We start from the raw sequence: 16,803 nt of genomic DNA on the forward strand, positions 1-16,803 counted from the left end.
AGCTATCAGGGGTGGCCTGTTTCAGCTCACATGATCAAGTAAAGCTCCTCAGAGGAGCAGCTGAGTTGCATATGTAAAGAAACGAGTCATGGCAAGGTCAGTCAGGACAGCAAACACGTCCAGGGAGTCGATAGTCGAGGTGGAGACCTGAGGTGGGAATGGCCTTGAAATAGTCAAGGCAGGAAGGAGGCCTGCTGGCTGGGGTGGTGTGGGTGAGGGACGCAGGAGGAGATGAGAGTGAGGAATGGGGCCTGAGAGCCAAGGCAGGGAGTTGCGACCTTATTTTAAGTAGAAATGAGAAGGAATTGGGGGTAATGAGCAGGGAACTGGCATGACTCCTGCTCTAAAGCAAATACTCAGACAGCTATAAGGAGAGTAACACAGAGCACACAGGATGGGAGCTGAGACCAGTCTGGAGGTCCAGGGAAGAAAGACCCGGGGGCAGCAGCGGGATACCTACCAGGTGCCAGGCCCTGCCTGGGGCAGGGACTGGGATATCGAAACAAGAAAGACAGGGTCCCTGTCCTCAAGGAGGAACCAGTCTGTGTGTGTGTGTGTGTGTGTGTGTGTGTGTGTGTGTGTGTGTGAAGGGTGTATACATGTGCTGTACGTGTATCTGTGTGTGTGAAATACATGTGTTGTGTCTGTGTCTCTGTATTGTGCCTGTGTGTGTGTGTGAAGTATGGTATATATGTGTTGCGTGTGTGTATGTGTGAAGCATGGTACACATGTGTTGTTTGTGTGTGTCTGTATATTGTGTGTGTGTCTGTGTGTCTGTGTGGTGTGAGAATGCTGTGGACCTGGTTGTTTGTCCTATGATTAGGGCGTGTTAGTGACATACTAACAGGCAGGGACCAGAGATGCTGGAACATCCCACCCAATGAAAACAGCATCAGTTCAAAATGCCTGTAGTACCTCTGTAGAGGAACACCATATCAAATTATGACCCAACTTAACAATTACAAATAAGTACTCTTTCCCTCCCTAATTTTGCATCATAATCATTTCACCAAATCATTAAAGTTTTTCTTTAATAGAACTCTTTCTCATAAGTTTTTGCCTACATCTCTCCACTTTCAAACTTAAGAAACTCAATTTTTTTCCTGTGTCATTCAGTTCACCTAATGAGCCTACAAAGTAGATGACTGAACTGGGTTGGGAGAAGAGCAAAGAGAGGTTCAGAATCGATCAGGCAGCCTCAGAGGTCAGAGGTCATACTTGAGTTTTTTTTCCCCACTTTTCCCAAGCGCCTCCTATGGCACTGTGAAATCAGAGAGTTTGTCAGTGACTTGGAAGGAGTCAGGTCCCAACCACAATCTTTGAGTTGGATCAAGTCATTCAGATCTATGGTTGATTTAAACCTTGGTATCAAGAACCAGAAAGACTTCAAGAACGCAGATTCTTGACTGCAAAGTCAAAGATTCCCAGACTTCAGAGCTTTACACTTAGGGAACACCAAAGCCTTAGAATCACACACTTTCAGAACTAGAACTAGAATGGTCCAGTTCTCTGGAAATGAAGCATAGTGGGCCAAGGGGACCTTTGCCTGGGGACCCCTCAAGTGGAGACATACCTCCCTTCTTTGCTCCTCTGTCCTCCCCTTCCTCCTCCCCATTCTCATCCCCCCCCACTCCCCCACGCCCCCTCACTTTCCTCGTTGAGCATCCCCCAGCCAGTTATCCAGCAGGATGAGTCCCTGGGGAGCTTCATGCCAGGGACTGGGAGGCAGGCAGGGATGGTGTAGGAGGTGAAGTTCACAGGAAAGAGCAGCTGCAACATGGTGATGTCGCTCCCAAAGGGATGTAACTTCTCGAAGTCTGGGTGTGTGATAATCTGGCTCACAGACACCTCCCGGGTGTGCTGGGTGCACTGGTACAGCTGGGTGCTTCCTAACAGAACTCCGTAGTTCCCTGGGGCTTTGGATTTCCTGGAGGAGGAAAGGCGCACCGTCACCATCATCTCCAAGTGGGGACTAGCTCTTTCCCTGCATCCTCATCTAACTGCCCACAGCCCTCTGGGTCCCTCCACTCCACCTGATGCCAGACAGCTTCTGTCTCCCCATTTCTAATGCTCAGGAGGCCTTCTTTCTTGAGGCTAATTGATATCCTACTTATAGTGTCAAACATACGGCTGGCTTCTCCATCACATACTAGAATTGGAGAAGCACTGAATCCTTGTTCTGGAAAACTCTGTGGGGTCATCAAATGAAGGCCTTTTGATTGTGCACGGCAGACATTCTGGATTGGTCCCAGCTCTAACCTTACCCTTCCCGAGACTCCACACAACCCACCTTCTGGCCCCACAGTCTTCCTGACCATCCCTTTTCAACACCTACCTGCCGAAAGCCTGCTTCTCCACTGAGTTACAAGGACTTGCAAAAGATTCGTTAAATAAATGAGCAAATGACGGCACGAAACAGAACCTTGCCTTGTTCCCCCAACACAGGTGCTGAAACGACCTTCCTCCCTCACTGTCTTCACAGCGCATCTACTTGGAGACCCTCTCTCAAGTTCCCCTCACCCAACCCTTCCCCTCCAGCAAGCCCTCCCTCTCCACACATCTCCTGACCTCCCACCCCATGTGCTCTGCCCTTCTCATCCATGCTGGGCTTTCTCTTCTGACAGGATGGAGACCTGGTGAGGAAGGATTCACCACCCCTGATGCCACAGAGGGCCTTGCACGGAGCATGGCACAGAGTGGGTGCCAATGGACTCTGAGCCCTCAGAGCTCCAGGGCCCAGACCTGGGCTGTGACGCCTGAACTCCCTGGTGACCCGCAGGCACCAGGTAAATCAGACTAGATGAATCTGACTCCTGGGCAGCCCTGTCACTCTCCCAGGGAGCCCACCTCCCCCTTATGCAGCCTGGCACCACGGCTCCCTGCATGCACGCCAGTGACCATGACTCCTCCTGGGCACACGGTTTCGCAGGAGTAATAGGAAGAATCGTTCAGCTGCTGGCCACACATGCGGTCCCAGGCCTCCATCTAGAGTCTGACACCTGGCAATAAGGGGGCACTGAGAAGAAGGTGCGATCTGAGATGAATCCACACCAAATGGCAGCAAGGACTGACACTGCCACTCTCCTGAGGCACACCTGTGTTGGGGGACGGACACAGGGGCTGAGGGCAGAGCATGAGGAGGATCTGGGCAGGTGAGCGGGGAGGACAGTCCAGGCGGAGGGTACACAGGCCAAAGGCAGGAACGACACGCCTCGGAAGGCCACAGACTGCCCAGAAGAAAGCCCAGAGCAGCTAACGCGGGACACCATCCCCCTTTCCTCGTCCTCCCCTGCATCCCCCTCCCCTGCAAGCACCTGTGCTGGCAGCCTAGGAAGGAGACATACTTGAGTAAGCAGTAGGCGGCGGAAAGGAGCCAGCTGGAGTTCAAGAGCATAGCTCCACAGACATGCAAGCCCTGGGACCACAGCCTCCACAGCCCGGCCACCACAGGTCCTCCCCATCACCCTGGACTTCCCGCACACTACGGAGACTCCCCTGCCGCCTTTAATAGAGACACTGGTGGTACTCCAGGTGTTGCCGCCAGGAAAGCCTCCCTGTCTCACGTATGGGAAAATCAAGGCCAGGCCTCCAGCAGCCTAGCCAAAATGACAGGGCTCCCTGGACCCTGCCTTCACTGGCTGCCACTGAGGACCGGACAGCAGAGCACAACCCATCAAGCCCTGTGAGGATAAGGACCCAGGGGTCCGGGGGGACCAGCTCACAGGAACATCTCCAGGCAGATGGACATCCTTGAGCAAGGCTGCCAAGCACTGGGCATGACTCAGACCTCGCTTCTCTCACCTAGCACGCCTCAGTGCCTTGTCTTGTAGATCAAAGAACTAAAGGTCTCAGAAGTTGCCAACATTACTTTCTCAAGACCACGGCTTCTAAGGGCCTGTGCTCCCTCCACTCTACCCCATGTCTTAGGGAGGGAGACTTGCAGGCAGAAGTTGTGGTGCTGTGTGATCTGGAGCAATTCACTCCCCTCTGTGGCTCTGCAGGAGTCTCCATTTCTAAAAGAAGAAGGAGTGAGCTAATGAGGACGGCCCTGGTTCTGGGACTCACACCCCAGAGGGCTGGAGTGTGCCCAGGCCCCCTGAGACCGGGCATCCTGGGCTAGGGCCTGGGCTCCCAGGGCCTCAGTGAGGGGAATGAGACCCCTGGTCCCTGGACTCAGGCCTATTCGCTCAGTAGTCCTAGAACTTTCCTCCACCCAGCCGCCAACCTCTGGGCCAGACCCTGCTAGTCCCCACTCCCACAGCCCCACAAAGGGATTGGGTCTTTTCCCACCCAGAGGCCTCACAGTGGAGGGCCTGACCCACCAGTGTGGAGGGGATCTCTGGGCTCTCTGGTAGGAGGGAAGGGCAGAGAAAAGATGAGGCTTAGTGGCTCAGGACAGACAGGCCCTGGTCACAGCCGGCCGCCCTCTGGCCCCGTAGGCTAGGCGATCTTGGCCCGAATCGAGGTCCCAACGAACCTATAGCTCCTGGAGCCAACCGCCGTGCTCGCCAGCCAAGTCGGAGCGCCGCCCCTCAACGCTCCCCCATCGCCTGCAGTCGGCCGGGGGGCGGCTCTGGCTGGGAACCTCGCAGCTCCAGGATGGCCACGTTCAGCAAGCAGCAGCCAGAGAAGAGCTGCGGGCTGGCCTAGACCTTGGGGGATCCCCGCCTCCCTGTCCGTTGCCAGGGTGACTGACCCCAGTCTGACCTCACCCTGCTCTGGCCCCGCCCCAGACTAACCCCACCCAGACTAACCCCAATCCCACCCTGATCGTCTTAATAACTTTTTAAACAACTCTACTTCGATAAAATGTATATACCATAATGTTCACTTATTACAAAGGACAATTCAATGATTTTCAGTAAATTAAAAAAATACATATTTATATTTAAATAAACCTTTTACTTTAGAATAGTTTTAGGTTTATGAAAAAGCTGCAAAGATAATACAAAGACTTCCAATATCCCCCTCACCCCGTTTCCCCTAATGTTAAGATCTTGTATTACTACAGTACATTTATCATAACTAGTGAGCCAATATTGATACATTGATGTTAACCTTAGTCCATTCTTTTTTTTTTTTCCTTCATTTTTTTTAAGTTTGAGGTGCATAGCATAGTGATTTGCCTTACATGCATCATGAAATGGTCATCACAATAAATTTAAAGAAACCACATAGGTACAAAATGAAAGAAATTGGAAAAAAAAAAATGTATTTCCCAGTGATTAGAAGCCAGGATTTACCCTATCAACTTTCATATATAACAGAGAGCTGTATTAATTACATTTATCATGCTGTATATTACATTCCTAATACTTATGTATCTTAAAACTGGGAATTTTACTTTCCTAGTACTTATTTACCTTGTAACTGGGAGTGTGTATCTTTGACTGTGGCTATCCAATTCCTACTTCCTGGCCTCGTGTAACCACAAGTTTAATCTATCTCTTTCTATGAATTTGTTTTTGAAGTATACTTGACCTACAATGTTATGTTAGTTCCTGTTGCACAACATAGAGATTGGCTATTTCTACACATTTCAAAATGATAAGTTAGTTACATCACCATACAAGGACATTCCATAGTTATTGACTCTATTACCCACACTGGACATTTCTTACCCATCTCATACTCATTTATTTTGCAACTATATAAATACTGTTTATTTGTTTATTCCTTTTGACTGTGCTGGGTCTCTGTTGCCCCACGAGGGATCTGTCTAGCTGTGGGGAGCAGGGGGAGCTCTTTGTTGTGGTGTGGTGCTTCTCATATGGTGGCTTGTCTTGTGGAGCACTTTTCCTAGGGTGTGGAGGCTTTAGCAATTGAGGCGCATGGGCTTAGTTGCCCCACAGCATGTGTTATCTTCCTAGGCTAGGAACTGAACACGTGTCCCCTGCATTGGCAGGCAGATTCTTAATCACTGGACCACCGTGGAACTCTTACCGCTGGAACTTCAATCTCCCTCAGCTTTTGCATTCTTCCCCCTCAATCCTCTTTCTCCTGGTAACCACTTATTTGTTCTCTGTGTCTATAACTCTGCTTATGTTTTATGTTTGTTCATTTATTTTTTAGATTTCACATATAAGTGTCATCATACAATGCTTGTCTTTGTCTGACTTATTTCACTTTAGCGTAATACTCTCTGGGCTTCCCAGGTGGCGCTAGTGGTAAAGAACCTGCCTTTCTATGCAGGAGACTTAAGAAACAGAAGTTCAGTCTCTGGGTTGGGAAGATTCCTTGGAGGAGGGCATGGCAGCCCACTCCAGTATTCCTGCCCGGAGAATTCCATGGACAGAAGAGACTGGAGGGCTACAGTCCACAGAGCGCAAAGAGGCAGACATGACTGAAGCGACTTAGCACAGAACAGAGCACATGATGTTTTCTAGGTCCATGCATGTTGGCACAAATGGTAAGATTTCATTCTTTATCAAATATGTGACTTGCAATATTTTCTCCAAGGCTGTGGCTTGTCTTTTAACAGTGGCTTTTGAAGAGCAAAAGTGTTTAATTTAATGAAGTCTAATTTACTAATTTTTTCTTATATAACTCATACTTTTGATGTTATAGCTAAGAGATCATGAAGATTTTCTCCTATGTTTCTCTGAGAAATGTTAAAGGTTGTTTTTTACATTTGAAGCCATGATCAAGTTTTAGTTCATTTTTGCCTAGTGTGATATAGTAAGTTTCTGTTTCTTAGTTTTTGGTCTTTCTTGTGGCTATCCATTTGTACCAGTACCTTTTCTTGGTTAAAAAAGAAAGATTAGTATTTCTCATGTTGAATTGTTTTAAGACATTTGTTGAAAATCAATTCATGACACAAAGTAAGGTTCTGTTCCTGGACTCTCAATTCTGTGCCATTGAATTATATTCCTTTCCCGTGCCAGATCCGCTGTCTAGATTAGTATGTTATGGTAAAATTTGAAATCAGGTAATAAAAGTTCTCCAACTTTATTCTATTGCCAAATTGTTTAGGCTGATTTGAATTCTTCACATTTCCCTCTGAATTTTAGGTCAAATTCAACCCCCCCAAAAAAGCCTGCCAGAATTTTCATTGGGACTGCATTAAATTTATAGACCAATTTGAAGAGAAATGCTTTCTTGATAATATGAAATTTCCTGATCCATGAACAAGAACTATTTCTCTCTTTGGAGAGATCTTTAATTTCTGTCAGCAATATTTTGTAGTTTTCAGTGTACAGATCTTATAGTTCTTTATTATGTTTATTGCTAGGTATTGTATCAGTTTCCATGCTATTCTGAATGAAATTATTTTAATTCCCTTTTCATATTTTTGTACCTCATATATAGGAACACAATTCATTTTTATAGGAAATATTACTCCCTATGAACTTTCTAAACTTCTTTCTTTATCCCGGCCTGTTTCATCTTGTTTTACTTTGCTTTGGTGGGTTTATTGAGGTTTCCTAACACATGCAATCATGTCTTCTGCAATAACAGTTCTAACTTTTCCATTTAAAGTTGGATTCCTTTAGTTTTTTCCCTCCTATCTTCTTTTCTCTTTTTCCAGTCCTCCCTTCTTTCCTCTCTTTCTCTCTCTCCCTTTCTTTCTTTCCTCCACTTTATAGAGTTGACATTGATAAGGATCCTGTTTTTTAAAATATGGTCTATCAACCTTTGTCTTTAATTTTGAGTATTTATTCTCATTAATGTGATTATTGATACTGTTAGAATTACATTTTCCAGTTTGCGATTTGCTTTCTGTATGTCTCTTACCTTTCCTCCGCTTTTGAGACAGACTGGGGCATGGGGCCCTTTGCTGAAGTGCTGCCGTGGATTCCCATATACTGGTGTACACATGGGTGAGTCCCACCTGTGGGTTAGAGCCCCACAGTCAACGTACAGCTGGCTGGTCTCCAGGCTTGATCACCCCGGTAGGCAGTGCACAGGGTGCTCCCTCCTTAACTGGCCCTTTCTGGAAGCTCACAGGCTGGCGCCTAAACAGACACTCACAGGGGGCGGTTGAAGCTGCAGTCTCTTTCTGTCATTTTCTCTTTTATCAGTCTTTTCTGTCCCTCCTCCCTTTACATCTCCCATCCTTTTAATCCTGAATACTTCTTGTTTGTGTCTTTCAGTTTCTGTCATTGAGGTTTGTCTGTCCAGCTGCTCCTGCAAGTCTCTGCTGACACTGTGGGCCTGGTGGAGCACCTATGCCTTGAAATACAAATACAGTCCTCATTGTCTGTGTCTCCTTCATTGCAGGCAGATTCTTTACCCACTGAGCCAACTTAGTGGGAGTTTAAAGAATGAAAAAGGAAGAGAGGAGCCTGTATCACTATCCTCTGACTTTGCAGTGTGCTATTCTGCCGCCAGGTTTCTCTGCTCATGAGATTCTCCATGCAAGAATACCGTAGTGGGTTTCCATTTCCTACTCCAGGGGATCTTCCTGACCCAGGGATTGAACCTGCGTCCCTTATGTCTCCTGCATTGGCAGGCGGGTTCTTTACCACCAGCACCACCTGGGAAGCCTATTTGGCCGGGATTCTCTCAGGAAATACATCTGTAGTCCCCCAGACTGAGGGGAAATAAAAGGCCTTTTAGAATTCAAGCAGGAAAACTATGAGATCTCTGGTGGTTTAAAAGTTGTCTGGCTTAAGTTTGTGGGTTTAATCAATACAGACTTCTCTGTATTATCAGCAATAAGTATAATACTTTTACTGTACCTAGAGTTACTGGAAGTCAATAAGTACATATTGTTTCTATTGTAAAATCTGTCATTGAGGAAAATAACCTGATATGATTAAACTTCTAAGTAAATATGACTGGGATAAGAGTTTTCAGTAAATTCTATGGGAATAATTGGGCTTCCCTGGTGGCTCAGATGGTAAAGAATCCTCCTGCAAGGCAGGAGACCTGGGTTCCATCCCTGGGTCAGAAAGATCCTCTGGAGAAGGGAATGGCTACCCGTTCCAGTATTCTTGTGTGGAGAATCCCATGGACAGAGGAGTCTGGCGGGCTATAGTTCATGGGGTTGCAAAGAATTGGACACAACTGAGTGACTAACACATTCACACTTTTATGGGAATGATTATGTTTTGGAAATGTCCATCTAGCATAGTTCCTCCTACTTTTGGTAACTTGAAACCAAATTAAGTTAAAGAATGGTAATCTACTGAGCATTCAGGACATTTTAAATGAAATGAAATATTGGAACTTTAATTGCTAATCAGGTCTAAATTTACCTATTGTTTTCTCTTGTAAGAGAGAAACTAAAGATGTTTGGCTTTATTAGACACATGTCTTGCAGCACATCAAGGAAAGAAATTGTGCTTTGGAAAAATATGTGTTTCTAGAAGTTATGGGATATTCCAATCAGGGAATGTTAATATAAAATGCAGTTCAGGGTGGCTTAAGAAAAATAGTATGTATGTTTTCAGAAAAGAAGGTATAAAGAATGGAAATATACTTTGTTATTAATAAAAAGAAAGAGGTGATTTTGTCCTAGAGCTGGTTAGCTCTGCATAGATAAAACAAGGTACAAAACATGGCTACAGAAAATTGCAGAGGATTTCTGGGAAAGGAACATCGAGAAAAGAATTTTGTATGAGGTTGGGACTGTCTAAAGTTGGATTACATTTAAGTAGATAGATGGATTTTATTAAGAGTAAGCTGATATGAGACTGGATTTGGTTTCTTTCATAAGAGAATGAAATTTTCCTGAAACGCTGCTTTTGATAACAGATTATGAGTTTCTGTGATGTTAAGTGATCTGTACTTACTTTTGAATTTTTTTTAGCTCAAGGAATAATTGTTTCACAGCAACCTATGATTCTCTCTGACTGAGTATTTTAAAACTTTTTGAAATTTTGAAAGATTTCCCAAACATCAAATTCTGGTTGAAATTCTTTTGACTTCCAGTAAACTTTGAAATGCTTCAAGGGCCCCATGGAGCATCCAAAAGGGAGATCCTAAACCGACTGTGCTCATTTAGTGTGTTAAGTTACACGGGAAACCTTGTCCAAACTCACTGTTGCCTGTGTCAGATGGGTTATCAGGCTCTCCCCAGTGTTACTGTAGCTGACAAATAGGGGAAAGGGTTTTGGGTTCTTCTGCTGTTTATTCTTTCTCTACCTAAAAAAAAATCCCCTGTGGGAATAATGCCACCTCTAGGCTCTCAAGTCCTGTCAGTCACGGCAGTTTTCACTGCATTCAGCTCCCAGGTCCTTCAGGAGTTCTTTTTTCCACCTCTGGGACTCCCTTCACTCCAGGCCTTGGCAGCCCATACATACCATGTCACAGAATACCTGTTGTGCTGGTCACTTCCAAGCAGCCCACATCCTAGGCTTCACAGATGCTCACACTCGTGGAATACCACCCCCAGCATAAGAAAACCTATTATAGGGCAAAAGCCTCCAGGTGAGTGTCTCCAGGACACTGAACTACCTTTCTAGGAGCGCTCTTTCTGGATTGCAGGTTATTCAACATGTGAGGATGTAAGCCAGAAGAGAAACCTCCTGGGTATATCTTTAAAACCTGAAATTTTTTCAAAATAGACAGACTGAAAAGGGAAAAACTTAAAACTCTATTGTAACATGGCCTGGGCCTTATATAAGTTGGAAAGTGGAGAAAGCATTTTGAAAATGGCCTGAAAACGGCTCTCTAAATTATAATGCCATCTTGCAATTAGTTCTTCTCTGTTGCAACATGGAAAAATGGATTGAGGTTCCCTATGTTCAAGCCTTCATGCTCCTGGGATTTCCCTGGTGGTCCAGTGGTCAGGACTCCAAGCTCTCACTGCTGAGGGGCCAGGTTTAATCCCTCACTGGGAAACTAAAATCCCACAGGTCACTTTGGCAAACAAAAAGGGGAGAAAGGTTTCATGGTCCTTTACCAAAACCCTACTCTATCTTGCTCCTGTAATAAAAAAACCTAGGGAATCAGTAAACACTTCTGATGTTTTAGATGATCCCCTCCCAACCTTCCCCAACTCGCAGGTGGGGAAAAAACAAGCCCCACCTACTTCCCAGAACCTGCTACTGCTCTGCGGCCTTCTGACTAACCCCAAACTTTCCCTCCTTATGTTCCTTTATATGCCCCAGTACCTCAGGAGAGAGAGACTAGTCCCTCCGGGGTAATCTGTAGTGGAACTTCCTGTCACCCAGCCTCAGGTTCAAAGTTAGCCCCCACCTCTGCCCCACAAGGCCTTCACCCACTTTGGGAAGTGGCTGAAGGGAACAGAAAGACGACTAGAGTGCATGTCCCCTTCTGAATGGGAGACTTAGGAATCTGTAAGGAGGGGTTTCACAGGTTCTCAGAGAGCCCTGAAAAGTTGAGGGATGAATTTATCAGGCTGGAGTTGACATTCTCTCTCACCTGGCAGGACATCATGGTTATTCTGGCCTACAGTTACAGCCTGGCTGTAAAGGGGCATATTCTGAGGAAGGCCAGGAAACAAGCAGTGGGCCACTGATCCATCCACCAAATTTATCAGGTGGGTGGGGATGCATGCCCAGAACATGACTCACACTGGGACTATGAAGATCGTATAGGTCAGGCTAGGGTGAGACATCGCATTACTTGTCTATCAGAAGGAATGAAAAAGTTTATGGTGAAACTTTAAATTTCACCTGTAAATTATGATAAGATCTGAAAGGTTACACAGGAAAGAGATGAAAACTTGGCAGTCTCCCTGAACTGGGTAACAGAGGCCTTCAGGAAAGCCTCTGTCCACAGAAGGGAGGATGCTATTGGCCATGCATTTTATCGCCCAGGCTACTTCTGATATAAGGAGAAAATTACAAAAATTTGAGGCTAGACTCCCAACCCCGTTGTCAATCTTGGTAGAGGAGGCATTCAAGGTCTATAGTAACCAAAACTTGATGGAAGAGGCCAATAAAGACAAGGGGCTAGTAAAGAAAACAAGTTTTGGCTGCTGTGATTCACCCGCTGCCTCGAGTGGACCCTGGAGGGCTGAGATGTCTGGGCAGATGGCAAAGAAGCTGTCTGGGCTTGAACCAATGTGCCTTTTGTCATAAAGGGAGGCACTGCAAGGGGAATGTCCCTGCTCTCCTGTGGGATGCCTAAGGGGCAATCCCAACTGTCGCCGTTGGGGCCTGAGCACCTGCCTGGCTCCAGATTCCACTTGATCCATCCTCGTTACTCCAGAGGAGTCTTGGGCCACCCCTGGTATGGCAGGTAGGAGAACTGAATTTCTTGTAGACACTGGAGCTGCCTGCTCTGTTCTGACTTGGCCCTCTCTCCAACTGAGACTGTATTGGGATGGGAGCTGACGGATTGTCAAAGGGAAGGCAGCTACATCTTCCCTCACCTGAGAAGTCCGGTCCATTATTACTACTCACCCCCTTTTGTATATTCCAGAGTTCCACGTCCCCCTTCTCAGAAGATTTGATAAATAAGATAGGAGCGAGTAGATTATTAGGATGGGGTGAAGTCCAAGAAGGTAGAGAATTCAAGCAGAGATTGCATCTATTAGCAACCCCAGATGACCCACCTGCTGGTCATCAAAATATTCCCCCCAAAATCAGAGAATAAGTAGATCCTGCAATTTGGGATACCTCAGGACCAGGAAAGGGAAAACATGTTCCTCCAGTAAAAATAAGGTTTAGGTCTGGGGAAATACCCCTGGAAAAAACAATATCCTTTAAAACTTGGGGCCATGAAGGAAATCCAACTGCTGTTCCCCGAATTCCTAAAATACAGACTCATTAGGCCCTGCCAATCCCCTTGTAACACCCCGATCCTCCCCACCCCCACCCTGCACCATTCAGGAGCCTAATAGGGAATATCAGTTGCTCAAGGCTTATGAGCAGTGAATGAGCCAGTCATCCCTAGTTACCCACTGCTGCCAAACCTATGCACTTTCCTCAACCAAGTGCCAGGAAGCACTCAGTATATATTTAGGACCACAAAGATGCATTTATCTGTATTTCCCTACATCCAGACTCTCAATACCTTATGCCTTTGAATGGAGGGACCCTGACACCCTGGAGGCTACTCAATATCCCTGGATAGTGCTCCCACAGGGTTTACAGGACAGCCCCCATCTTTTGGGGAATGCAAAGGAACTGAGTCTTCATAAGGGTACTCTGCAGGAATATACGGATGGTTTATTGATAAGTAGTGCTGTTACAGGGAAAACAAAATCTGACTTCTGTTGAGTCTGTTTCTTTCACTTTGACCTTTGCTTCCCATTGCTTTTGTTCACTGAAAGGGTACTGTCTATACATAATGGTTTGCCTCAGGGAACACTGTCTCTGCCTGTTAAACCAAAGTGCCTTTGTTTAGAGAAACATCCTGACCCTGGCCACCTTTGAATAGCTGCAAGAAAGAAGATATTACCACATCCTCTCCCAGAGCTTGGCTATTCAGGAGATATTTGGGAAGACTTATCACCTTTTCTTTACTTTTCCTTTAATTCCTCAGCTCCGCCCCATCTCTATTCTATAAAAGAAACTGGAATCCAGGCCCTGATAAGATATATTTTTTTAAGAGACTGGTCTGCCATCTCCTTGGTCTGCCAGCTTTCTCCAAAGTCATTCTTCCTTGTCCCAATTTATGGTCTGTCACACTATAGGCAGAAAGAGCCTGGACTCAGAAACAAATTTGGTGAGCCAGTCAGGAGCCCCGGTATTCCAGCCTAGCCGGCCCTAGTCAGGGAGTACTGGGGCAAGGTCCTAGCAGTTGCTAGGACCCTTTTCCTGAAGATCTTCCCTTCAAAATTCCCTGAAATGGCACTGACTGCCCCAGCACTTGGCAGTTAAGCAAGGAAACAACAAACTTCTGCGAGGTAATGGACTCAGTTTTGTAGGGTAAGTCATGCCATTGTGCACACCGGAATGATATTTCTCCCTCATTTTGGGCTTTACCTCTACAGGACAAGCCAATTTGTTTAATTGGGGCACCTGATTAGAGAAAGGAATTGTAATGCCCTCTACCTGGTTTGGGAAGCAGTTCACTGGCTTTGTAGGGTAAGTCTATTTGATTTGAAAGCTAGTTCATTGGTTTTGGTTTGCTTTTGTATGCACCGATGCTGGAATTTGCTTGGGCTTTCTGTGTTGGAATTTGTGTCGTTTGTGCTTTGGCATCAGACTTATAGAAATGAGAAATATTCCATTTATCCTGAAGGAGACCCCTTTGGGACATATATTAGATAAATGGGCAAAACCTAGCCATGAGCCTATGTCTAAGACATGATATACCATTGTAACAGGTAGGGTGTGGACCTAATATATGTTAGGATCAAAAGAGAGCCCCTGCATGGCTCTCGTAGTTAGAAGTGTTTTGCAAAAAAGCAGGGAAAAGAGATTTGATTCCATATGTAAAGGCATTTATGCTACGGCATCAGGAGGAAGAGTAGTTGGAGAGTTCCCACCTTCTGTGCAGCAGTTTGAAAGGAAACCCAGGAAACCTGTTCTATAAGGAAAGAGGGAAAAAGTGAGAGTGGGGACATGTTACTTCAAAACTTAACCCCTCCAGTCTATCCAGCTCCCCCCCAGTCGTCAAGCAGGTGACACTGGTACTTGTTCCAACTGCCCTTTCCCCCCATGCCATCAACATATTCACCACCTCCTATTTCCCCTACCTGTGGAGATTAAGTAGTAGGTTCTATGCTCTCCCCTGGCACACAGGGACCTTGTCTGGTATCACCATGTAAGACTTGACGGTACCCAGGAGCCACTTCCACAGCAGGGCAGTTTCCCTCGCACTAATATCCTGTAATAGGCCAGAGGACTCCCTTGGACTTGAAGCATCCTATTTCAATTTCCCCACAAGAGTCCTGGGTAACTTTGACAGTAGGTAAGAAGTTGATGGAGTTTCTAATAGACACCACTCACCAAACCTTCCTTATTTATCTTAAGAGGCTTATAATTATCAAAAAAATAAAGGGGCAGCGGGGGGGGGGGGGGGGGGGGGGGGCGGGGTGGGAAACAAAGTCATCCAAGGAAAACATGCCTATATTTTTGAGATGCAAAAGTCCTATCTGGTCTTCTCAGGAACTCTCATCTCTGCTATCTTTTTAAAATGCAGATTTTGAAAAGAGGGTAAAGTAATTTTGAAATTGATTTGTTAAGGCTAAACAGATACCATTAAGTGCCTTTCTGTAAATATATAGCCATATATATAAGTGAGCTGAATTTGTTCTATTTGCCAGAAATCCAACTTTTATTGAACCTCTTTTGTAAACTGATGCACATAGGTTCAGTAGAAGTTAAATGAAATCTTGCAGTGATTTAGGAGCCCAGGAAAATAAAATCTGTCAGTGCTTCTACTTTTTCCCCTTCTATTTGCCTCCACAGACAACCATTTTGCCTTCTTGTATTTCTTTATCTTTAGGATGACTTTTGTCGCTGTCTTACGTACAGTTACGCATCTCCGTCCATAGTTCTTCAGGCACTCTGTCTACCAGATCCAGTCCCTCCGATCCATTTGTCACCTCCACTGTATAATCATAAAGGATTTGATTTAGATCATACTTGATTGACCTAGTGGTTTTCCCTACTTTCTTCAATTTAAGCCAGGATTTTGTGATAAGGAGTTCATGATCTGGACCACAGTCAGCTCCCTGTCTTGTTTTTGCTGACTGTATAGAGCTTCTCTGTCTTTGACTGCAAAGAATATAATCAAAGAGGAGCAAGAGGAGTGAAAAAGCTGGCTTAAAATCCAACATTAAAAAAACTAAGATCATGGCATCGGGTCCCATCACTTCATGGCAAATAGATGGAGAAACAATGGAAACAGTGACAGACTTTATTTTCTTGGGCTCCAAAATCACTGCAGATGGTCACTGCTCATGAAATTAAAAAACACTTGCTCCTTGGAGGAAAAGTTATGACAAACCTAGAGAGCATATTAAAAAGCAAAGACATCACTTGCCAACAAAGGTCCATATAGTCAAAGCTATGGTTTTTCCAGAAATTGTGCACGGATATGAGAGTTGGACCTTAAAGAAGGCTGAGGCCTGAAGAATTGCTGCTCTTGTATCGTGGTGCTGGAGAGAAGACTCTTGAGAGTCCCTTGGATAGAAAGGATATCAAACCAGTCAATCCTAAAGGAAGTCAATCCTGAATATTCACTAGAAGGACTGATGCTGAAGTTGAAGCTCCAATACTTTGGCCACCTGATGCAAAGAGCTGACTCACTGGAAAAGACACTGATGCTGGGAAAGACTGAAGGCCAAAAAAGAAGGGTGCAGCAGAGGATGAGATGGTTAGATCGCACCACCAACTCAATGGACACGAATCTGAGCAAACTCCAGACAGAGTGAAGGACAAGGAAGCCTGGTGTGCTGCAGTCCATGAGGCGGCAAAGAGTTGGACATGACTGAATGACCAAACAATAGCAAAAAATATAATCAATCTGATTTTGGCATTGACATTTCATGATGTTCTTGCATAGACATCTCTTGTGTTGTTGGCAGAGGGAGTTTGCTACGACCAGTGTAGTCTCTTGGCAAAACTCTGTTAGCCTTTGCCCTGCTTCATTTTGTATTCTAAGGCCAAACTTGCCTGTTACTCCAGGTATCTCTTGGCTTCCTATGTTTTTCCTTTCTCTATGATGAAAAGGCCATCTTTTTTTTTTGGTGTTAATTCTAGAAGGTCATGTAGGTCTTCATAGAACCATTCAATTTCAGCTTCTTCAGCATCAGTGGTTAGGGAATAGACTTGGATTGCTGTGATGTTCAATGCTTTGTCCTAGAAACAAAGTGCGATCATTCTGTTGTTTTTGAAAGTGCACCCAAGTACTGCTCTTTTGGACTCTTGTTGACTATGAGGGGTACTCTGTGTCTTCGAAGGGATTCTTATCCACAGTAGCAGATATAATGGT

At 45.4% G+C, this 16,803-nt stretch overlaps 1 protein-coding gene across 1 annotated transcript in view; it reads right to left on the reverse strand.

Annotated features, from left to right (window-relative positions):
• Positions 1-16,803, reverse strand: part of LOC128066257 (putative serine protease 47) — an 81,726-nt gene that overhangs the window by 58,912 nt on the left and 6,011 nt on the right. Inside the window, 3 exon segments of the mRNA XM_052659357.1 lie at positions 1,650-1,927; positions 3,345-3,425; positions 3,427-3,502. Of these exon segments, the coding sequence (XP_052515317.1) occupies positions 1,650-1,927; positions 3,345-3,425; positions 3,427-3,502 (435 nt within the window).

Source organism: Budorcas taxicolor, chromosome 20, assembly GCF_023091745.1.
Source record: "Budorcas taxicolor isolate Tak-1 chromosome 20, Takin1.1, whole genome shotgun sequence".
NCBI lineage: Eukaryota > Metazoa > Chordata > Mammalia > Artiodactyla > Bovidae > Budorcas > Budorcas taxicolor.